Raw genomic sequence first — 25,303 nt, forward strand, 5'->3', positions numbered from 1 at the left:
GCACTATTTTAATAAAAATTTTAAAATTGAAGAAATTTTCAGCTACTATTAAGATAAAAAATAAGTAAGCTAATTACAATTAAGTCAAATATTCAAGCTCTTGCTTAATGAGTACTTGAAGAACTCACAAGTTTTTTATTATCAAATCTAAGTGTTTAAAATTTATATTTTTATGTAAATTCTATAATTTAACTCATCTTTTACTTGACTGGTGTGAAGTAATGAGACTTACTGTACTGGTTAAGTGGAAAGAATTGCCACCTTCTTTCCCTTATTAATCACCCAGAATAGTCTCTAATAATAAAAACAAAAATAAGAAAGAACTCTGAAGTTCTCAAACAAGCTTTTGATAATGATTTCTCAGCCAGGTCACTGGAAAAATTTAACACTAGGTTTTAATTAACATAAAGACATTTTCCCAGTTCAAACACATAGAATATGAACAGGATCAATATGCATTCACACATAAACATGCACAAGAAAACCCAGTGAGACTGAAGGCTATCTTTAGGATGCCTGGCAGGTGGAGCAGAGTAAATGCTTACTCTAAGTAAATGCTTACCACATAATTATAATTAATATCTTCTAGAAGACAATTAGCCAAAAATTTTTTTTGAACTTTATTGGTAGTAGCGTTTATAAAAACATTCACAAAAGGTTAATGGGAAGTTTTGCTTAGCTAACAATCTAACAATACTTGTGACAATCAATAAGACTTATTTTTTTTATAGTCATGATTATAGAAACCTGTGTCAATGTTTTTGGATTACATTACTGAATAGAAAGAGTTAGTGTAAAGGGAAATACTTAGCTGGTCAGTGCTGGGTATATTTCATCCTTTTGATGATTTGAATCCCTGATGTTATACTAGATACTTAAAATGGAAGAAAAATCAGCCTGTGGCCACCAGGGACACTGATAATGCCTGCTACTATTTGTGGACATGACAAAATCACCCATTATTCTCTGAAGAATTTAGAGTAGTACCCTTTAATCCACTGATGCTTAAACCTACTATGGAATTTCTGCCTGTGCCAAAAAAAATAAGAGAAACTTATTCTTGAGGCAATGGCCTCAATTTAATAGCCAATTAATTACAAAGATCTTTTTTTAAGATTTAAAAACTTTTAGCAGTTGGAAACTAAACTGGTGTAATATAAATTGCTGTTTCTTGGCACTATTTAAATTCCACCATCACTGATTTCAATTTACTTGAATCAAGCATTTAAAATGGTTTAAGTTTAGCCAATAGGTATTTTAAAAGCTAAGTCATTAGTCCATTGAAATCTTGTGTTGATCATAAAATGAATCACAACTTTATATGCACGATTCCAAGGATTGGGCAAATATTCAGAAAATTAGAACTGGTTCATTAGGGACTTTTTTTGGTTTGTTTTTTAATGTTCATTATGATTTTTTCACACACACACCCCAACTACTGAATATTTTAAAATTTGCATATAAGGTTCAGTTAAGTTCCAAGGTTGGTTTAAAAATACATATCCCCCAAATTGAGATTGGGGCCCAGATGAGAGTGCAGTTTGTACTCACTTTCTGGTTCATAGCTTTGGTCAAATCCCTGATTTAAGACTATTTCCTTCTGGTCAGTACAGACCTTTTTAGCTAACCTCTAAACTCTGAGGAAGAATGCTGGGAAAATTAGGCTCACCAGCAAATGCAATGAATGGCCAGAGCAATCCTGCTGGCCCACAGCCCCATTTATTAAACAGGCAGGTAGAGTAGCCCATAATTCTAATTCCCTAAATCCCTGGAGCTGCCATTTCACTGGTATGGAACCTCCAAGTGAGTCCACTCTGCTCAAGGGCAGGTTCTCTTCCACTTAAGTCTTTTAGAGATGCCTGGAGACACCCTCCAAGTGGGAACTGTCCATCTGACCAAGGCCAGGGGAGGGGTCCCGGGGGTGGGATTACAAACAATGTCTCACCTTACTAAACCACAGCCTGGAGAGGCTATCATCACCATTTTACAGTGGAGGCAAACACAGGTTAAATGATCTGCTCAGGGTCACATAGCCAAGTGTCTGGGGGATAGAAAGGAATTAATTAGGGTCTTCCTGATTTGGGCCCAGAAATCTAGCCACGGTACCACCTCCCTACCTCAACTATGCGGATAACAGATAATAAAAAGCAATTTTCAGGATTTCAGGGTGGCGTGGCCATCTCTGAAACTTCTGGGTTTAAGAGCAGCCCCTTATGGTCCCTCTTGGGATCCTGAAAGAAACAGAATGACTTTTTAGAGCTAAGTGTTCCAGCAGCAAATCTACTAAAAGCCATCCATAAATCCTTTTCGTCCCATGCAGGTGGTCATCCCTGTACAAAGCACAATGAAATGCGGACACCTCCTGACTATCACAGATTCTACAACAAACTTATCCCAGTGCCATGGGGGGGAAGGGGGGGGGGGAGAGGGTTGGCTCTGATATTACAGAGCTGCCCAAGGGAGTGAATGAGGAAAGCCTGTGGAATGTGGGTGGGTAACCAAACTGTAGAATGGGGATGGCATCATTTTGAAAGTCAAACTGGGAAGAGGTGAGGCTTTGTTGGGTGCTGAGCAGTCCTTGCAATAGTGAAGGTGAGCTGACAGGACTCTGTCATTTATTGTAAAATAAGTTTTTTAAAAAAGATCCCATCAAGTTCTACTTTCTTTATCCACTCACCTCCATCAAATGACCATCAGGCTAAGGCTCAGCAGTATTGTATATTGAGAACTGGAAGGAAGTGAGGCCCTTTGCCACCACTGATGGGAAGAACCAAGGTCCGCTCTCCTCCAAGGCTATGCTTTTTCCTTCCCAGAATGTTTACTCTACACCAAATCTTTCTAGTCTTGAATTACCTTACTACTACTTTTAGAAATTCAATTATTTAATATGAATGCCAGATCTTAAAACAACCAAATGGAGAGAGGATGGGTGTTTCAGACTCTTGGCTTTCTCATGAATAGATTTAACTTCAATAGTGCTTTTTGGTAGAGTTGTGAAGTGATACAGCCATTGTAGAAATCAATTTAGATCTGTGCTTCCAAAGGCTACTGAATTATACATACATAACTTCTGATCCAGTAATATCATTACTGGGTCTACACCCAAGAGATCAAAGATCTTTTGCCCCACATGTGCAAAAATATTGACAGCAGCTCTTATTGGTGTGCTAAAGAATTACAAAGTATGGGGATTCTTATCCACTGGGGAATGGTTTCTGATTGTGATGGAACACTATTGTGCACTGTTAGAATGGGATGGTTTCAGAGATACCTGGGAAGAATTGCATGAACTGATACAGAATGAAAAGTGCAAAACCAGGAGGAAAATGTATAACAATAATAGCAGTACTTTATAGACCAATTCTGAAAGACTTAGCAACTCTGATGAATACAATGATCAAATTCTCCGAAGGAAACATGATGAGACAAGCAGATAGAAAACTTACAGACTCAGCAGATTGAAGTATGTGTGTATATATATATATATATATATATATATATATATATATATATATATATATATGTGTGTGTGTGTGTATGTGTATATATATACACACACATATATATATTCTTTTGGGGGTGTGTTGTTATTTAAACATAGGATAATGTAGGAATCTGTTTTGCATTAACTATATATACTGGAAATGGGTTTTGTTTTTCTAGCCTTCTCTCAATAGTGGGGGGAGAAGGAAAAAAATCTAGAACTGAAAAAAATAAAACTGAATTAAAAAATCAACTACTGCTGAAAATAAGAGCTAAATACACATAAAAAAAGATTTTGATACACATTAAAAAAAATTTTTTTTGGATGACAATCTGACTAGCTGATTATAAATTGTAGCCCAATGTTCTCCTATGAGTGCCAACCTCTAAATGACCAAACAGCCATAAGATTGAGATGTGGGTTATTAGTAAAGTGGATATTGTTAGGGGGAAAAAAATCCCACAAACACAAAAAAACCCCTCTGGTTCCATTAAAACTTAGATAACTGTTCTAAGGGTTATTCTGGGTTACCAGTTCTCAGTAACTTTTCTTTCTAATCTGCTTGGAGTTTCAAACAGTGGTGGGTAAAGTAATAGGCAGGGAATTTCTTTAAATAAAAGATTACAATAGTGATCTGGCCTTATAGATTAAAAACCAAACCAAACCCAAAAGACTTCTTTTAAAACTACTTCCCCCAAATATCAGGTCTTAAAAAAAAAAAAACAACCCTTCAGGTGAGACTAATCTTTATGCATATCTTCAGTGGCTAACACTGGAATTAAATTTCTTTGCTGGCAACCCAGGTCCTTCACCTACTTTTCTGCCTCACACATACTATTAGTTTCGCAAATGTCCCCACTTGTCTGTACCTCATCTCCTCACCTGTGAACCAAATGTGTTGAACTAAATGAGTTTAAGGATCTTTTCAAATCTAAGCCTTGGATCCTTACATGGCTTAAAGAAACTTTTCTTTCTTTCAAATACCCTGCCATTTCCTTTCTTTGTTTGAATTGTTCACTATGCACTCCTGCCTAGCTGTTGAATTTCTTGTGGTTCAGTTGTTTCAGTTGTGTTTGACTTGGTGGCCCCATTTGGAGTTTTCTTGGCAAAGATAATGGAGTGGTTTTCCATTTCCTTTTCCAGCTCATTTCATAGGAGAGGAAACTGAGGCAAACAGAGGTTCAAGTGGCCTGCTCCCATATAGCTGTTTCTCAGGTGGAATTTGAACTTAGAGGTCTCCCCTGACTTCAGGCTTGGGCTGCTTCACTGTGCCACCTAGCAGTCCCTTGAATTTCTACTATTCCTTTAAAATCTAGCTCAAAGCCTATCTATCCGTGTGTGTATTTCTTTGTTGCCTTCTCCCCACCAAGCATACAACATCCTTTACCTCTGACCTCTCCAATACACTGATGCATACGTTCGCTATTATCACCAGTTAGAATGAAAGTTCAATGAGGTCAAGAACTGTTCTTATTTAAGCTTAGTATTATTTTCCTCACATGATTTGCTCAGTATGCATTGAACTGAACTAAAAATATACTCAATTTTTTAAAAAGACTTCTTTTAAAAGATGGTTTCTCTCTTAAATATCAGGCTCCAACAGCCTGTTAAGAGCAAGAAAGCAACTTCGAGATAATGCACACATGAAACTACTATATTTCAGAGGATACCATACTGACAAACAGCAAACCATTTACTGAACAAAGTACTCCACACTGACTTGATCTAGGCTTTTTTTTTTTGTACTGAGAAGTACATGAAGTGGTCTAGGATAGTTTTGGGGGTCCAGCCCTCTCAGACAGAGTGACTCTCTTCATGGTCACTTTCACACCTTTCTAGATAAGCCTCTTCTTATCACCTTCATGTCCGTACTCATTTGAGCACTATCCCTCAGAAAAGAGGAAGACTTTAATCCATCAAATCGCATCTTTCAAATTGAGTAACTTTTCCTGTAGTGATAGCCAGTCCTCTTCTGTCAGTTCATGACACCCAGGATTAATGAGTCCCTATCATAACAGGTGATCATTATCTTCTCATGCACAAACCCTGCAGATTCAAATGTCCAGGTCCCTACAATTTTCTTATCCCTTGGATTCCCTATATATTTTCAGCTTGTGAAGCGTTTGTGTAAAAGTTCCTGAAGGAAATTAACACCTTCATGGTATCTTCAAAAATTACTTTTTAAAAAGTGAAAATAGTTATAAGGAAACTAAAGTAATTGGAGAAGCACTTGGCTATATATACTGTGTTCTATGCATATGCAGAGTTATGGATCAGAACATTAACCTTTAATAGGAAATTTTCATAGAACAATTACCTTTAAAGATGCTGATTAAGTGTAATTTTGGTTATTAAAAATGCAAATAATTTTAAAGGATATTTTGTAATCCAAACCAAACAACAGTACCATCTCCAGTTGAGTTTTATTTATCTCAAGGTCCTAAGAAATTGGTGTTCACACCACCAAAACCACCACCAATAGTGGTGTCTTTAGAAAAAGAATAACTTCATTGAGAAAATTCTCTAAAAGTTAATATTCTACATGACTAGCCTAGTATGTGGCTTAATGTGGACTGTTATTAGCCCTTTCCCTTAATATCAACTATTGCAAAAATGATTGGTGATTAAGTGCCTACTGTGTGCAAGGTGGGTAAAAATTCTTTTGCCTCAAGACACTTTATAATCTAGTTGATTATTTAAATGTTTTAAAGAATTAGACAATTAATACTTTATTATACAAGATCTGGTTCTTACTTTTTAATTAGAACCACTTTAATATTTTGGCCTCCCATTAAAGGTAAGATTTCTTTCAAATAGCATTGGTTCAATTGGAATCCATGATGCACATGCATATGCCCCAAAGATGACCTACCCCTTGATCGCTACACCAGTAGCTAGTGAATGCCAATGGCTAGTTCAAGCAGCTGGCACTCATAAACACAAATTGCCTACCCCTGCTGGATTTAAAAGAAACAAGTATTCTAACAGATGGAGAATAGCTAGAAGATTATTTCATAGCTAATGTTGAGAGAATAAGTAACATGTTTCAATTTATCTTGAATACATTCTATGTAATCTAATCTAATATAATACATATAAGCAAAACAAAAGCCACCATTTACACTATGATGGATATCATTAATTGAATTTTGCAAAATTCATTTAAAGAGAGTCCAAAATGTGCAACACATTCATTAAAGTCTTGTTCTGATGCTTTGATTTGATATAAAAGTAGCCTATGCCAGTTCTCATAAGTTAATCTTTAAAAGGTAAAGAATTTTCAGACACAGCAACTCACTATGGTAAGGTTGTGATCTGTCAGCAAGAGTGAAGTAGAACCACAGACTCAGGTGTTCGAAGTTTACCACTTTTCCTGTCTGTTGCTCTACAAATATCTGTGCTATTCTCAAGCCACTCCAGGGGAATAGTGAACCTAGCAACCCACTACATGTTATTTCTGAATTTCACTGATGAACAATTCCTCAGGGGAGCATTAACAACTCTTTGGTAATGAGGCTAAACAATGTACCTGAAGTAGTCTCAAAACATAACTCAATCTTTTTGACTTTTAATTCTAGCTTCCCATCTGGTGGTTTAAAACAGACCAAGTTTCTTTTTGTTCACAGTACAAGCTGACATTGAGTTTTACCCACCGAGAAGTTTCTCCCAAATGGTAGTTTGCTCCCTTGTGATCATGTTAGGATTTTAAATTAACTATAAGGTAAAGCTAAGATTGCATTCTGAAAATTTTGTAAAATGACTTAAAGGGCAGACATAGGAAATCAAATACATTCAAATATTGTTATTAAAATCAATAGGCTAAAGTATCAGTGTTGAAATTTGACTTTTTCAAAGGTGCGAGTCTCTTAGAGAGGAGGCAACTCTACTAGTTATTTACTAATAGTTGACTTTCATAAATAGGTAGAGATAATTCTCAATGAAGAATCATTATAATATAAAAAGTCTAGTTTTTAAAGAGCTTTTATCAATAAGAATGATTTGAAGGGCAACTAGGTAGCATGGTAGATCGAAAACCCAGCTTGGAGTTGGGAGGACGTGAGTTCAAATCTAGCCTCAGACATGTCCTAGCTGTGTGACCCTGGGCAAGTCACAAGTCCTTGCTGTCTAAGAATTATTAGATATTAAGACAGAAGAGTGTTTAAAATAAAGAAAAAAATTTATTTCAGAAATGTGAAAAACATTAGTTATATTTAACTATAATAGTGGTTTTATTTGACTAGAAAGTCAACAACCTCACCTAGTCTTTCTTAAGGTGAAGGGATTTTCAAAATGTTTGAATTAAAGGGAAAGAATAGGCTTGAAACATGAAAATGGGAGGCTCTGTAGAAACAGAAAGGCATAATGGTACAATGGGCTTAAAGGCCACCTCTTTAGAAAACTGGAAAACAGATAAGAGCGTGGCTCTGGAAAGCTGCTAGAAGAGTAGAAGAAAAAGAGAGAGGAAGGAGCTAACAGGTGCAGCTCACTAGCTTCTCAACCTGGGCATTCTAGATGCACTTTTAATAAAAAAGAACTACAGAAAACCACAAGAAAATGTTAAGCAGGTAGTGTGTGTATGAGGGGTTAATTTTGGTAACTTGTATTTGTGTTATTAAAGGAGATGAAATGCCAATAAAGTCAAGTCCTATGCACAGAGCTTGAGCAGGTTTGACTATACAAATAATAATGAGTGAAACGTCATTTTACAAAATCATAGTCCTGTCTCAGTATTAATGTGAAAATATGACAAAAGAGAATCTGGTGAGAAAACATGTTCCTTATCAAATTTATTCCAGATCATTATATGGGAGGAATAATCAAAGAAATACTATAATTTTGTATTTATCTAAGAGAACACTTCTTCCTAGTGCCACAGAACATTTTAAAAGTTCAAAGAGCTCAAATGTTGAAAATTAATTAAAAAGTAACTTGAGTTGTTTGAAAATACTCTTGGGGACAGCTGGGTAGCTCAGTGGACTGAGTGTCTAGAGATGGGAGGTCCTAGGTTCAAATCTGGATTCAGACACTTTCTAGCTGGGTGACCCTGGGCAAGTCACTTAACCTCTACTGCCTAGCCCTTATGACTCTTCTGCCTTAGAACCAATGCACAGCATTGATTCTAAGATGGAAGGTAAGGATTTAAAATATACATACATACATACATACATACATACACACACACACACACACACACCTTTAATGAAGCACGAAAACTCCACCAGAGTAAGGATTGAGTCTTTTATCTATACTTTTTATCTTCCCCATCTAGCTAGCACACAGTAGGCACTTTATATTTGTTAAATGGAATAAAAATTTGGATATGACAAGATGAAAAATCAGAACTATGGAGGAACAAAGAAAAATGACATCAAATAAGAACCAAGAAATGGCAGGCAGAACAAGGAATACAATTTATACTATCTTATCTAATCATAAAGAAATGAAGTCTTATTAGTAGGCCCAAAATTCATTTGAAAAATGAATTTGAAAACATTTGAAAACATGGCTAATAAGTAATGGAGTTGTGACTGGAACCCAGGATTTATTAATGTTACATCTATTATTTGAAGCATTAAATTTCTCTTTCTAAAGTCTACTTAATGAAAATTAAGACCTTTAAAGATCATCAATAAAACAGAATTAATTCCTCTCCCAAAATCTTGATCCATATTTAATATTTTATTAAACCTAGGGCTTAAAAAATGAAAAGGCTGGCCAAAAATCTGGTAATATTTAAATGGAGTACTCCTTCTTGAGTATGTAGTTTTACATTTCAGATATATGCTATAAGACTCAATCACTAAAACAAAGGATTTCATATTTCAAAGGAGTTAGAATAGATCAACTCTAAAATAATGTTCTTTCCAGTCCTAAAACTATGTGTTTTAATTTTTATTTCACATATGAACAAGGCTTAAAAAAAAATAAAAAAATATATATATATAAGATAGCTCTTCTAAAAAGCAAAACACAAGAAACACAAAAACACAAGCAAATCAAGCCAGATAATTGAGACCAGCATATAACATGTCTTAATGGGATGGGCACACACACTTATCTAGGGGCTTCTCTGATGAAAGAGATGGTGCTGAATCCAAATTATGCCAGAATTCACACAAATGTGCTTGCTGCCAGGCACACCTTAAAGAATTCATGAAAGCTTTGTGCAAGTTTTTGGAAAAGAATTTGCTCTCAAGCTCTTGTAATGTAATACAAGAATGATGGAAAGCTAATCAATATTCAGCAACAAACACAGCATAACCCCCCTTAAGTGTGTTAAAGCACAGATAAAAAGATAAGCACCTTTTTGCCATAGAAGAAATTCATGACTTCATTCCACATTAAAAAAAAAAAGGAAAACCCAAACCTATCACATTCCTGTGAGAAAGCGGTTGGCTGCAGTTTACAAATTAGTAATGCATTTCTAGTGATTTTCAGCAATCATATTGGATAATGTTAGAGTTTCTCGCCATAAATAGCTCTGACTTACTTTGATACCCTTGTCTTGTCCCATCTCAAATTTCTCAATTTGAAATGTTTTGCATTAAACCACCTTTGATAAGACTTAAGTGCAATAAACTGATACAAAAGAGAAACAAACTTTTAAATTAACTATTTATATTTAGTGAATGATACCTTTTAAGAAATGGCATTAAAATGTTTCCATTTCCCATGTCAATTTTCAAGACATGATGAATCAATAGATTAATTTGCAAATTCAATTTAATGCAGTGGAAGAGAAAACTCCTGAGCATAAATAGGATTTACATTTTATATAATTTGACCATTAAAAAAAAATCAAATTTAGGTAATTTAATTTTGTTTTGATGCCCTCTATGCCATTCTAACCACCATATGAGTAATTAAGCTCCTCTCCCAGTTCAAATAAGGTACATAATTAAGACCATGTGCAATGACGAGAAACTAGCAGAGTGCAAAGCAGTTCATGCATACAATTTTGCATGTATGCATTCCATACTTAAGCATTCATACCTATCCCAGAGGGTCTTTGATTCCTGTAACTTGTTCAAATGGAACGCTTGGTAGAAAGCAGTTGAAGGATTCCTGTGAGATCCAAGAATCAAATGTAAATAAGTTTGAGAATGTACACAAGTCATTTTTAAAACATAATGATGAAGGAATTTCAGCATATAATTGCTTTCACTTTTTTTAAAAACAGAAGCTGCTTCTTTAAAAACAGATAGGAAATTTGATATCTAAACTAGCTAACCTTAACCTGGCTCTTCACCAGTTAACAGTTGTACAGGATCATTAATTCACCAGTAAATAACTGAAGAGATTTCAGACTAAATATTACTGTTAATATCTAGTTCTAAGCATAGAGAAACCAATTCACATTTTAGTAACAGTCTGCATTAATACTACCCTTGTTGTTTTGAAGAAAATTGGGCTGAACAAGACATTTTGAATATCAGGTGTATTTCCCAAATCCATGTCCATTTGGCAATCTGACAAGTGTCCTAGAAAATTCTAAGCAAAATTAAGTATGTTTCAAAGCATCTTGTTTAGTTTTTCTGGTTGTTTCTTTTCTTTCCTTAAAGTATTTCCTGATTATTAATATCCAAGCTGGAGATTACATCAGAATTCCCATTTTCTGGATCTACCAGCGTCTGATACCTAAGAGAGAAGGGAAAAGGGTAGGAAACTATTCTTAGTTCAGCTTCTGGTGGGTGGGGGAAGGAGTCAGAACTCTGCACTAAGCTGGGAGGCCTCAATCTTTTCTGGTCAGCATCTGCTCCCTCCATTCAGCACCCTCAGGCCAGTTTAGTGGTCATCCATCAATAGCAGCTGCCTCCCCTCTCTACACTATTCTGATACAGAATCCCCAAGACTTTATCTTTAAATACACTGAAATCAGGTCTAGGGCTGGCCCAAGCCTGAGTTATCAGGAAACAAGGATGGACCACAAACATATAAATCCTTCCGACTTCTCTAACACCCTGAAAACCTTGTCAGATTTGACTAGGAACATCTTGTATCTCTGGATAAAATGATGTTGTACATAAAAGTTCCATGGAAAGTACAAATTAAACAAAGAGTGCTCTTATTATCAAGCCTGACTTCTTCCAGGAACCCAAACTGAATCCTTAAGCCATTTTTCCTCCCTTCCCTGACCCTTTCTCCAACACTGCCTCCACGCACAGATCTCTGTGTGCTGAGATGGCACAGCAAAGATCCATTCCCTCCTCTTTTGTGTCTAATTCTTCAGAGCCGCACAGCCTGCAGGTGCCTTCCTTCCATCCCCATCCCTGCCCTGTCTCCAATAACTGGAATAAACAAGTGAAGGGCTGGCACTTCAGACAGTGGGGTGATCCCTGGCAAAAAAAGCAAAATCCCTTTTGGTTCTGAATTTAAATTTGGTCTCCACAGAATACACTAATGGTGAGGTCTTGGTGTGTTAGTGGCGGCACTAGGGGGTTCTTGGGAGGGGCACTGACAACAGAACTGACTTGCCCAGGGTCACACATCCAGAGGAGGAGGCTCATCAAATGAGATTCTACCCAGAGCTGAAAACTAAGGACAATTGCCCTGGACCACTGGGCCTCTCTCTTTCCTGCTCTTTAAGTTATTTCAGAACTCGATGCCTGAAGATTCCCTTGCCCATGGAGGCCCAGTGACAGAGTGAGGCCCCCGATTCCACCCCCACCTTCCACTCAGACATTCCCAGACTCTTTGGGTAGTGATGGGTCAGTGACTAAACTTCCTTGTTGGAACCAAGACCCCTCAAGTGCTAATCGGATTCATTATTATTCTCTTAAATTTGTACTTAAAAAAAAACATAATTCTCTATGCTTAGACCTAGGTCCAAGGGTAGCAGCACGGAGTGCAGAATAACTGCCACATGATTATCAGCCATGAAAAGCAGGGCATTTCTCCTACAATTTAAATTGTGGCCTCCTCTCCTGAATCTTGTTAATAGCACCCAAGGGAAAAGTAGCTACTTAACCCTGATTGAAGACAAGGACGTGGTATTAAAAACCTGAGCCAGTCATCTCAATGAATTTTCTTGCTATCAGAACTTTTCAAAATAATTGTTAGGAAGAAGAGGTAATTTCATGGTAAGGAATGATGTTGCTAAACCTCTCAGAATCACAGATGAATCCACTTCCTACCTACCTATAAAGCTTTTGGGAAGACTTAGATATATAATGCTAAGTTTTTCAAGGAAAATTGTGGAAATTTAAAAAAAAGAATTAAAAAGCTAACCTGGTAGCTATGAAATCTGAAAGCCCAAATTCACAAAAATGGAGTACCAAGTAATGTACTTAAAAAATAGGTTGTGATCTCCTTGAAGGTAGGAACTTGTCTGTTTCATTTTTTAAATCCCTAGCACCTTACACATAAGTAGGCTCTTTCAATTCAACTTTTAAAAAGTGGTATTTTCTTCAATAGAGAAACTAAAAAATGTAAGTATTTAACACCACAGAAATTAAAGCACACCAACTATGATGGTTTTAAAGCATGAAATTTTAAAAGCATGTCAACTTTTACAAGAAAGGATTTCTATACAGTTCAAAATATTAAGAATAACCATTTGGTTCTAAATTTAATCTATTTAGGTCTAATAAGACCTGAGACATTAAATAGTACAAATAAATTTGAAGATTTTAGAACATAAGCACATTTAATTTGGAGAAATATATATTACAGTTATACTGAAGATAACTAAGCCATAATGCTAGTTATGTGGAGTGTGAATTTGCTATGTGGTATGGTAGATTTAATGCAGGAAGAGAGTCCAAAAAGCATCAAGAGTTTTATTGTGACAGCAGCAGAAACCAATGTGATACTTGAGTTTTGAACCCTCACTTAGAATAACACATAAATTGAAGGGCTTACATTCCTTATGGGGATAAGAATAGAAACAATTGTCTCAAGAAATTGATTTATAGAAAGAGATTAAAGGAGCCATCTCTGTGAAGCCTAACTAAACAAGAATTTCAGGGAGAAAGGGGAAATGATAGCTATTTATAAATGCGAAAGGTCTGAACATCAAAGACTATTTTGTTTCAGAATGACAAAGCTTAAAAAAATTAAAATAGAGGGAATATGGTATTACCAACAAGCATTTCAAGGTTATAAACAGCCTACAAAGACACTACCAGTGCCCATTAAGAAAACAAACTAGTAGAAAGGAATTTGGGATTTAGGGTTGCTTTGTTCACAAATTCCCTTCCTTTCCTAAGGGAAGAAGGTTTGAAACCAGTTTTGCAACAATTTATATCAGTCTTTACCATCAAAAGCTTCTGTTCAATTTTCTTCAAAATTTCAATAAAGGTTGTTATTTATATGCAATTAAAAAACTTCAGAAAATCAGTGCTATTTATTTTTATTATCATCTATATTTGTCACTTGATCAAAAAATGTGTATTTTTCTAGACCATTTTGCAGTATTTTTGAAAATCCGTTTGTAGAACATTCATCTACAGTTTACTACTCCCTGCACACATGCCAAATATTGGATTTATGCCATTTCCAGGCCCCTGAAAGTGGCACAGCAGGAAATGACTCAAAGCCCAGATAACATATCTATCCACCTTTTCTTTTAGCAAGAGACGATCTTTGATGGAAAAGTAGCTATGATACAGGGAGAAAAGAAAGCCTCAGTTGTATAAAAAGAAAAGAAAACAAACAAAACAAAGCATCCTAGAAGGTTAAAGTGAAATAAAGGAACCAGAAATCAAATAATGAGGTTGATAAGACAAACTATACACACAATTTTGCACTCAAAAGCTTATAGTTTATGGCTTCTTCAGTACTTTTAAAAGGTTCCTCCTGGATTATAAACTACATAAATAACCAGCCCCCATAATAAGTGCACATCTGAAAACCTGGAGACAAATACTACTACCAATATGTGCCTGACTATTAAACTGTCTCCCCTTCAAGGACATGATGACGTCACTTTTTCTTTCTTCCATTCCCTCAAAACAGCTCACTTGGAGTGGTATAAGTAAGCAGTATTTAACCCACCAATTAAGTTTATTTCTATTTTTAATTTCAGGGATAAAGCAGAAAGTATAAGCAGGCTAAAAGGAAACATCATCAACAGTCTATGGAAACTCAACCACAAGCAAACCAACAAACATACCCAAACTGGGTCAGGTACTTGCAGAGGGCAGACCAAGAGGATAGAGAGTAAATAGATATCTCCCCCCGGCCAAAATCACACCAACTCTGCAAGGACCAAAAACTTATGGACACCCACATGAGCTGTGAAAACAGCAAATGGACACAATAGAGAAGCTCAGGCAACACACCCTGGGCTGCCTCCCTGACACCCCAAGTGAACAGAGCTCAAACACTACCATAAAGTCCACAATCAGGAAGGAGGCTGCAAAAACGAACAAACAAAAAAAAAAGAACAGACCATAAAAAGCTACTATGGTGCCAAGGAAGATCTAGATTATGTAGTTATTAAAATACTGATTATATATCAATAATGTCACAACTTTTAAACCTGTTTTAAGAAATATGAATTCTGAATTTATTTAGAATAAAATAGTTTCTGTATTACTTTCTTTGAATAGACATTTTGTGTACATTTTGATACTGAAGAAATCAATTTAAAGACAGTCTATTATGAATTATTTTGCACAGTAAAGAATAACTGTTCTTGATCTCTGTTCCCACCTCACAATTGCCATTTTATTAGATTTGTTCAGGGCAAGGTACTCTTGTACTTTAGCCAATACTAACAACCCAGTCTTGTATATATAGGTCTAAAAAAGAAAAAAAGAAGGTTTTTTTTTTTGTCCTGCCTCTAATTAGATTTAACTCTTCCTTGGACCCTACTTACCTCCATATATTCATGATGTGGTTGTCAATTAAATTATAACTGGGAAAAGCACTATAAAAATTACAAAAGTACTGTGTAAGTTTTTAAAGCTCCAAGAACCATTTTAATATACCCACAGTATTTATAAACTAGTTTTCAATTCAATATCAATCATGAAATAGTCTAGTGAAAAATCACAGAAAGAATAGTCAACTTTCCCACAAAGCTTCTCTAGTCCAATTCATTCTCCTTCTTCTGGCTCTAGATAATAACTTTAACACACATTTTGGCTCTTGCTGTGTATTGTTCTCTGATTGTTCTATGTGTCTTGTCCTAAATAAAATAAGCTCCATGTGGGCAGGAAGCCTACCACATACTTTTGTATATTGCAGAGTACTGACACAAAATAAGCATCTCATGATTAGTGGGTGAATTGAAAAAGATATTAAAAAATTAACCCTATAACTAACAGGAGCAAAAAGTACCAAAACAGTTGTATTGACAATCCTTTCAAAACAAAAACAAAAGTTCTCTTTTGTTGTTGCCAATACATCCTTTTGTTAGTATGGTTATGGTTTTTCAGAATGTTTTTCAATGCATAAGGGAGAATATACTAAGATTATACAAAGGAATCAATTACACTGAAAGATGATATATTTTTTAAAGAAAACATGCTCATGAACCTCAAATTTAAAAAGGCCAATTTACCATCTATTTAAAAATGAAGTTGGTCCTTTGATAGGTGTTTTGGTAAATTGATTAATATTCCTAATTTAGCAAGTTGTTAGCTTAATCTTTGCTTAGGAAATCTTTCTTCACAGGACACAGTATAGATATAGATTTGGAGGGAAAGTTTAAAAATACTTTAAGACAAATTACAAATAATTCTCCACATGAATAATGGAGATGGACCCCTAAGGATTTTCCTATATTTAGTTTTATTTATATGTATTATATACACTTAAGGTCAATAAAACTATACTATTAAATGGTTTTTTTCTAAAGAATTAAAAGTCTCATTGGTTATTGATAAATTAAGACTTTATCAACATTATTAATAAAATATCTGATTAGATTTATATTCAATCCAACTTACTGCAGAATAACTTAAAAATGAATTCATTCTTTTAAAATAAATGTTTTATTAAAATAAATTTTAAATAAATATTTAAATATTTTAAATTAAATAAAAAAAAATAAAAAAAAGTTAAAATAAATAAATATCATGACATGATTCAAATTTTACAAATGGAGAAATAGGCAAATATTTTAAATGTAATCTTAAAGACCTCTAAATTTCCATAATCTCATAGGGGAATGATTATCTGGTTTGGAAGGCTTGTATGGATTGTGAGCTAGTAGTGACAGAACTATTTATTTAGTTGGATTTGGGAGTCAGGAGGAAGCCCTGGGCTTTAAATTCTACTTCTGTCACTTTCCAGCTATGTTGCCCTGGGCAAATCTAGGCCTCATTAACTTCATCTGTAAAATAAGGATAATCATACCTGTAGTACATACCCACTTACCTACTTCTCAGTGTGCCTATGAGGCTCTCCCAATTTTACATCAATACAAAAATGTAATTACCACTTAAAATTTTTGCAGAGAAATGATTATTGCAATATTTAAATCTGCTAGGTAGCTATAAATTGTAATCTCCAGAAAAGGGAAAGTTCAATACATGTCTACACAAAAGGAGAAACACGAAAGGGGTCTAGTAAATGGCAAGTTTAAAAGTTCAGGCATGCTTTGAGAAAGTTTTAAAAATAGGATCAACCACACAGAACAAAGGCAGGATTTTAACCTGGGGACAGCAGCCAGGCACAACACGAAGACCATTGCCACCTAAAAAGGAACTCTGAAGAAAATGGCCTTGGTGAGCAGTTGTCCTCAATGAGGATAAGAAATGTGATTGAGGAATCATTAAGTGTGTACAACAAAGCACATCATGAAAGTTTTAGGGAATACTTCTTAATGAGCAATATAAGCTGTACATTTATATGGAGGGTGGCAACTTGGCAGCAAGACTAGATTGAAAGAATATTAAATGAATACTATGTGCATCGTAGCTTTATTAATCAGGCAAATTAAAAGATTTAAATTGTTTAGCCTTCTTGGGCGTGAACTTGTCTGAACTATACAATTTTTAAAATGTGAAGGCCCTTTGAATTAGACAGTTTTGCCAGGCAGATTTCCAATACCCCCACCCTGCAATATTGAAAACACTATTATTACTACACCAAACTGGGACTATATAAAAGGTATAATTATTTTCAGATAATTTCTTCAAAGTAAAAAATTTGCTCTTCCACTAAATCACTTGAAAAGCAATAACAAAAGAAATATAGGGTCAACATTAAGTCAGAAGTTCTAAACAGATCTAATGGCAAAGTAAATACAAGCAGTAGCCAGCTTCAGTGTAAAGCTTAAGACCAACTAAACTCAGTATGACCAAAGCCACAAGGGTCACTGTTATTACATCCTTTTTGTAACTGTAAACCATTAATTTAACATCTTTTCTTTCAGTCTCACAACCATTCCCCCTCTAGTAGAGAAGTAATTCATTTTCACAACTTATCTGTGGCCTTCTGTCACTGAACACTGACATAAAACAGTCACTTGCCATGAATCAGAGCAGCCTGCCTGCCTGTTAGCCCAGGCTCAGAGTCCATTCCTACAGTGTGCATCACATTTTCAAAGGATCCCTGCCCAAACCTTTACTCTGAGGACAGTGCCCAAACATGATGTTTTACTGCTAGTCCTTTCCAAAGATCCTCAGGTTAAAAAATCCATGGTTTATCTTTCTACTAAGAGTTCCCTCTTCTATCTGTATAACAGATGCACACATGCTTCCCTCTCAGTGTTCTTCTACCCAGGTCTCCACTGCCTTTAAAATCTCTGTTAAGTGAAGGGGCATGCCCATTGCTGCTGTCTTCCACTGTTTGTATCTACTGGTTTGTTAATTAAAAGAAAGGTACCACTCACAGCCCCTAGAAAAGCCACCATTCAGAATGCACAACAGATATGCCATAAGGATTTTTTTTTTTAAATGGAGGAGGCCACTACACAATCTGAAATTCTATGTATACTGGTTTGGCTACTTATTTATTAGCAGTAACTTGTAGCATCTCCAAGAAATATCTGGGGTTTGAAAGCAATCAGCTATAATAGTGAGCTAATATAAGCAAGTGATGCATAAGCAGTGCTTCTATAACATCAAGAGATCTAAACAGTTTCTCTTCCTTTTAAGTTAGTAAATCCACTAAGGTTTCTGTTCATTTCAGCCATAGAAATCCCTCTAGATTTAAAAGCAAAGAATAACTATACAATCTCAATTCTATTTAATGATACACGTATGTAGCTTCTTTTTGCTTGAACAATTCAATAGAAGGAACAAGAATGACACTGATCAATGGAGATCTAAATCAAAATATTGTCAGCACTATTTAGTACTTCTGTTCTCTGTCAAGCTTTAACATCTCAGGTTTACAAATTATAATGCCTAATCAGTTATTATTACCTCTCTAAATGAAACCATTTAACAGAATCTAGGGATATATGCCATGAAGGGATCCTTACAATCAAGTTTTCAACAGTCTTACTACTGCTGCAGTTGACAGTTTACAATTGCAGCCATTCATCAGAGCTCCTGGAATGTAGCTTGAAGAGTTCACATTAGTCAGCTATCTCTTGAAAAAGAACTGTACTCTGCTCCTTTTCCAATAGGTTAATTAAGATTTTGCACCTTTCCAACCCCTTTTAGAGAGAGACACACATACACAGAGAAAGAAAGGGAGACACACACACACACAGAGGAGTCTTTCAAATACCAGGTTTAAGCAAACTTTGCTAGTAACTCCCAACCCAACACAGTTCACATATTCTCTTAACTTCTATTTCAAGCCACCATTCTATCGGATTCTATGTTAAAGACTCCTTAAATTTCAGACAGAAATAACTAATTGGAGCATGTCTTACAGAACCTGCCAGCACCATCTATATTGCAGTATATGTACTGTTCATCAAATTTAGCATCCATTTCTAACTGTGAACTATAAAAACTTCCTAGTATACACCTACTTTATTATCATGTATAAATTAGGAGTCATTAGTTTAGTCACTCAAATTCCTCTGAGGTAATAGTACAGTATGGTGGGTAAAAAAAGGTCAAGCCTTGGAGTCAGGACCATCAACATTAGCTATGTGACCACTGGCAAATCACCTAACCTCAAGTGACACAGGCAACTCTCCAAGACTATATAAATTGTAGATGAGTTATCAAACTGCAACAGGGAAAGGAGTTTCCACACCAGGAGTGCCTCATAACAATATGAAAAGCTAGTAAAACTTGTTTAATGTATAGGCAAGGACTTCAAATGAAGTTTGTTTTAGGCTAAGATATCAGCCCTAAATCATTTTATCATTTCTTCTCTCTTAAAATCCTACTATTATCAAACAAATGTTTCCCTTCTGTCCTCAAAATTTTAGATAGCTCAAATGTTAAAGAAACCACAAAAAAGTAAGGTGCTATATCTTCCTATTATAAATGTCTAATTTATTCAGTCATCTTTCTCTACGTTTGTTCCATTTTTGACATATGAATGAATACAAATGAAATTCTATGCAATTTTTAATCCCATAGGTGGAAGTTATAAAATTTTTCTCAAAAACACTGTGCCAAAAATAAAACTTAAAAACACTTCTATTTTATAAGCCACCCCCACTCCTCTATCTTGGGTAGGAAAGGAGTCATTATTGAACCTACTTAATGGATTTATTCCTTCACCAGGGTAGATGTGTTGGTACAATGATAAAATATTCAAATGTGTTAGAATACAATTCTACTAATTTTTTGACACATACTCAGATTTAAAACTCAGGTACTAATATAACGAACTGAAATTTGGAATGCATCTGATTTCATAACTGTTCCAAGGAATTCTAAGTGAAAATCCTATAATTGAAAAAAAGGCTAAGGAAAGTGCCAAGTTTATACTTTAAAATATACATGTATCAAAATGGCTGGGCCTTCCTGTATCCAAATTCGAAACACCTATAGTGATTAAAATGCTAGTACCTGGCCTACCATGAAGTACAATCCAGATACAATTAAAAAGATTATTTTTGCAACACTTCAAAATTTTATAGTTATTCAATTTATCTTTATGCTTGATGAGACTTTTAAAAATGCCTGATAAAAGATATTTTAAGAGGGAGGGAGAGGTAGGTGAGAGAAAGACTCAAGACCATATTCTATACTAGAATACATTCTAGAGTTGCCTTATTCATGTCTATTTTTGCTTTTGACTCATCATTCATAAAACTAAATTCTGGAGTATCATTATAAAGTCTGCTAAGTGAAAGGTGAGTGGGGCAGAGCAAAAATTTGAGAAAGAACTTTTTCTAGTTATGTATTAAAAATTTTCTTTTTGTTTAATCCACCTGTCTCCTCTTGGGTTGATTTGTGGGATGTAAGCAAAAGCAGACACAGGTGCCAAAATGATTGTGCATCTCTCATAAAGAAATGAATGGTTGCTGGCAATCCAAAAAGATTGAAGCCTGTTACTCAGTACCAATTGTTACCAGGAAATTGAGTACTCCAACCTGCATTTCTAATCTGTGGGGCTATGAAAAGTAAGCAATGCTACTAATGTTTCTGTGTCTTAAAGAATCTTGGTCCCTCTGCTTGGTGTTCAGACTTGACCCTGCATTAACACAGCCAACCTATGGGTGGATAATAGACTCTAACTCTGAAATTGAAAATTTTAAAACAGCTACTATGAGTCATTTTCAAAAATATTTGGAGTATAAAGGTGACCTTTGAAATAAAAGGATTTCAGGAAAATTTGTTCTTAATGAAACTGTGCAGAGGAAATTGAAGACATACTAATTGTATAGAGGGAAGTGGAGAGGAGGATGGGAAAGGGCTAAGAGGAAACACAGGGAGAGAAAGCTTAAAAAATAAAGCAAAAAATCGTGTTCCTCTACACACCACAATATCCCAGAGAAATCCTTTGGAAATGATTCAAGCTCTCACAACACTTTCAAAAATTAACCTCTTGAAAATCAAAGCATACTTTAATGTCTTTTCTGATCCTTAAAATTACATACAATTTTCTATGTGAATTAACGGCATATTTTTGTACAGTTTGTAACCATAATCCAATTTTTTTAGTAAAGATAGCATATCCAATTTTCATTTTGAATTCCTTCTAAACCTACTAAAAATGTGTAATATTCAACCAAACTGCAGCCATTAAACAATGTGATAGTCTTTTTTTTTTTTCAGTTAACTTCTTTTAAAAGCTTCCCTTAAAAGGAGCAAGGGAGGCTAGCAACCTTTACAAGTTAGCACTTAGGTTTCTCTAAATTCAGAATCGGACACACAACCTAAAAAAAACCAAACACCCCCCCCCCAAACAAAACCAAAACCTCAAGTGCCTATTTTATGACTTCTCCCCCAACAGCAAAAAGACCTCAGAGAGAGGAAAGATAGGGAGCTTCTTCTGAGCATCTTTCTCTTTTAAAATGTAAAAATTTCATTTAAAAAGTCAGGTGAAGCTTTTTTCCTTCCACAATCCTAAAGAATGAATTCTTGAGGCTTCATCTGACCCACCAGTCCTGCTCCCAGGACAAAATACCCCTGGAGAAGACGCCTATTCATTGCAATTCTTTAGCTACCAGTTGTCTATTTGTCTATTAGTCTTCTCTACAGACTTAAAAAAATAAATAAACCTTAAAATTGACATTATGGAAGCTCAGGTACTCCCATAAGTTGACAAGCAGGATACACTGACAGAACTACCTTGGAAAACTACTATTTCAAACTGTGCTATCAAATTGAGCTGTGATGGCTAGTTTTAAATTTTCAATTCTCCATATACAGCCTTTGAAACTTGTGGCTTGACCAAATCATTTACTGAGGTTTTAGGTCGGACTTTTAAGTGTTTTAAAATGAACACCTCTTCATGTCCTCATAAATCCATCTGGAATCCATATCAAGTATATATTTAAGTGACGTTTTCCTTGGTGACTTCCATAAGATTTAAAATAAGAAATCAGTAACCACCCAATAAAAATAAGTGTCTGGGATAGTACTAACATTTAAAATATTAAAAACGAAATTTTCCATACCTATCTTCATCCCCATCGACAGGAATGGCTATGCCGAAGACAGAGCTGGCCAGGCTGTTCATAGGAGTCGTTGCAGGTAAGAGGGGATTGGTGAGGGCATCCTGAATGGGAGGCTTCACAAGAGCTTTATTTTCAGCAATGAGAGAAAGTGGTGGTTGAGGTAGGGGTTCCGATTTTCTTCTAGTTTCATCAACCTGTCCGACTAAAGGCTGTGTCTGAGTCTGAAACTGGCTTACATTGGCCTGGGGCAGGCTCGCTGGAACATTAGATATGCCTGGCATCAAGGGAAGTCCAACATGTTGCTGCATCCCGCTGGAACTCCTGCCACCCGAGGTATGGCTGCTCAGCTGGGTCTGGCCTAAAGTAACAGGGACATTTGGCATAGTAACAGAAGGAGTCGCCACACCAGGCACATTGGTACCTGGCACAGCCGCAGGCACGTTCGGACTTCCAGGGACCATGGCAGGCATGGCTGCCCCCTGTCCGCTGCTGACACCCATTTGAAGCTGAGTCACGGATTTGGGGGGCCCCAGGCCCGGCTGCACCACGGCTCCGCTCTGCGGGAGGCCGGCCTGACCACTCATTTCGCCAGCCTGGGCGGGTCCTGCCACCATCTGGGCTCCGACAGAGGAGGAGTTCTGGCCGCTGCCCGGGCCCACCGGAAGACTGGGCGTCCCGGTGCCGCTAGTAGCAGCGGGGCTCCCTTGCTGAACAGCTCCCTGGGACTGAAGGGCTGCCATGTGCTGGGGCATGTAGTCGGTCTGGCCAGGAGGCTGGGTTGGCAGCAGATGCCCGGGAGCTACGGGGGGTGGAGGATAAGCAGCGAATGGCTGGGGCGGGGTCCCGGCCGCCACGGTGGGCTGCACCTGCTGTGGGGGGGCCTGCTGGCCTTTGCCGTTATGACCCACCGAGACGCCAGTGGGCGCAGCCCCCGGAGACTGGCTCTGCTGAGGAGCACCCCCGCCGACCGGCTGGTTGGCTGCGACTGGTCCAGAGTAGAGCGACTGGACAGGACCCGGAGGCACAGCCCCACCTACGGGCTGCGGCTGCGGCTGTGGCTGCCCGACAAAAAGCTGGGACTTGGGCGCCGGCTGCGGGTTCAGCTTCTCCGTCTGCAGGGCCTGGGACACAGAGCCCATAGAGCCATCCCCGCCTGGGTCAGAGCCCTGCGTGGCCTGCACAGCTGAGACCACCACCACCGAGCCCCCCGTGGCGCCCAGGCCGCTATCCCTGTCGGCGCTGGGCTCGAAGGTGGTGCTGTGCCGAATGCAGTCCCCGGTCCTGGTGAGGACGGCACTATCCGAGTCACGGTCATAGTACTCCATACACGTCCATCGCCCGCGTCTATAGGGCTCCCCCGATCCGTGGTCCAGCTTGATGACCCGAAAGCGGGAACTACAAGTGGCGGTTGTTTGAGAAGCAGCCCCCGAACCCAGCCCCGAGGCCGAAGAGGTCGCCTGGGGGCCGGGCGCCCCCGCCGATGGGCCCAGGGGGGTGGCCGCGGGGCCGCTGGCCACGCTCCGGGTGTTAACAGCAGCTCCTCCCCCATTGGCGGGGCCCCCAGCTGCCGCTGCGGCTGCCGCCGCCGCGGCGGCCAACTGCCCGTCCAGGAGAAGGTTGGGAGACACAGTGCCGGGGGTCTCGGCGTCCCCCACATTGTTGAGAGTCTCTTCGGACGAGCTACGCTCGCACACCTCCTCCGGGCCGTAGTCGGTGGCTCGGGAGACGTCGAAGATCTCGGACGAGACGTCCTCAGTGTGGGACTCGTCAGGGTCGTCCAGGCTCTCCGTGTCCTCTGTGAGGCTGCTGGCCACCTGCGCCGTGGTGACACTAGTGATCTGGAAGCAGCTCTTCTTCTTGGCCGGCATCTTGGACATGGTGGGGGAGCGCGCGGGGGCGTCTGTGCTGGGCTCCTGCCGAGGCCCGGGGGGAGGGGGCGCGGAGCCCGCCAACACCGATAGTCCGAGTCTGGGGGAGGGTCTGAAACCCGAGTCAGGGGCAGCGCCGGGCCCCGCCGGGGGCCGGACACATCCCCTCGCTAGCCTCCGTCGCCTGCCGCGGCTGCTGCTGCTGCTCTCAGGCGCTCGCCTCCGTTTCCCCCTGGACGCCGCCGCCGCTGCGACTCGCCGACCCTCCGAGCCGGATTGGGCGTTCTAGGGGTTGCTCACTCCCCGCTCGTTTGAGGCGCCGCCGCCGCGGAGGCTCCGGGGAGGTCAGCAGGCCCCGGGGCGCGGGCGGAGGGCGGGGCGGCACCGGGCTCTTGTCCCTTCAGGCCGCGGGCTCGCGGTTTTAGCAAGAGCCCCACAGGGCCATGCCGGCCCGCAGGCCTGCAGCCGGGGCTGGCGGGCGGCGAGGGGAGGCCCTGCCTGGTTGCCGGCGCTCAGACGGCCGGGCCTCTCCCCGGGGCGCGGGCCCGAGTGCCTCGACCGCAGCTGCTTTGCTTGTTGCCCCGGCTCAGCTCGGCTGGGCTGCGCGGCGCGGCGCTCCGCCGGAACTGAAATTCAAACTGCTGCGGCTGCTGCTCTGGCGGTGGCAGCTCCCTCCCCTCGGCCAAGATGGGGCTGGAATGGCCGCGCCAGGGATGCTGGGAGGAGGAGCGGCAGCGACGCCGCCGCCTGCCAGCCGGCCCGCCGCCGCCGCTGCCTGCGAGGAGGGAAGCAGCAGCGGAGGAGGACGAAGACGAAGAGAATGATGCCGGTGCCGCCGCCGCTCCTACAGCTGCCGCCGCTACCGCCGCTGCCGCCACTCCTGCTCCTACTGCTGCTGCCGCTGATGCTGCTGACACCGCCGCCGCCGCCGCTGCTACTCTGGCCGCCGCCGCCGCTGCCCCGTGACGCGCCGGCGTCGTTACGTCACCGCCCCGCCCCCCGCCCCTGCCGGCTTCC

The 25,303-nt window shown here is 39.0% G+C and overlaps 1 protein-coding gene across 4 annotated transcripts in view; it reads right to left on the reverse strand.

The window, feature by feature from the left end:
* Positions 1 to 24,576, reverse strand: part of TSC22D2 (TSC22 domain family member 2) — a 46,291-nt gene extending 21,715 nt beyond the window's left edge. For 2 of the 4 annotated variants that reach the window (XR_001624396.2, XM_001370734.5), the window contains exons 1-2: positions 22,419 to 24,576; positions 10,478 to 10,549 (exon numbers count right to left, since the gene is read on the reverse strand). Coding sequence is in view for 2 of the 4 variants with exons in the window: in XM_001370734.5 (XP_001370771.2) it covers positions 10,478 to 10,549; positions 22,419 to 24,295 (1,949 nt within the window). In the remaining 2 variants the exon portion in view is untranslated. The remainder of the gene's footprint in view (positions 1 to 10,477; positions 10,550 to 22,418) is intronic. The other 2 variants (XR_001624397.2, XM_016425233.2) reach the window with 1 other exon arrangement.
* Positions 24,577 to 25,303: the final 727 nt, after the last annotated feature.

This window comes from Monodelphis domestica, chromosome 8 (assembly GCF_027887165.1).
Source record: "Monodelphis domestica isolate mMonDom1 chromosome 8, mMonDom1.pri, whole genome shotgun sequence".
In the NCBI taxonomy this organism is placed as follows: Eukaryota; Metazoa; Chordata; class Mammalia; order Didelphimorphia; family Didelphidae; genus Monodelphis; species Monodelphis domestica.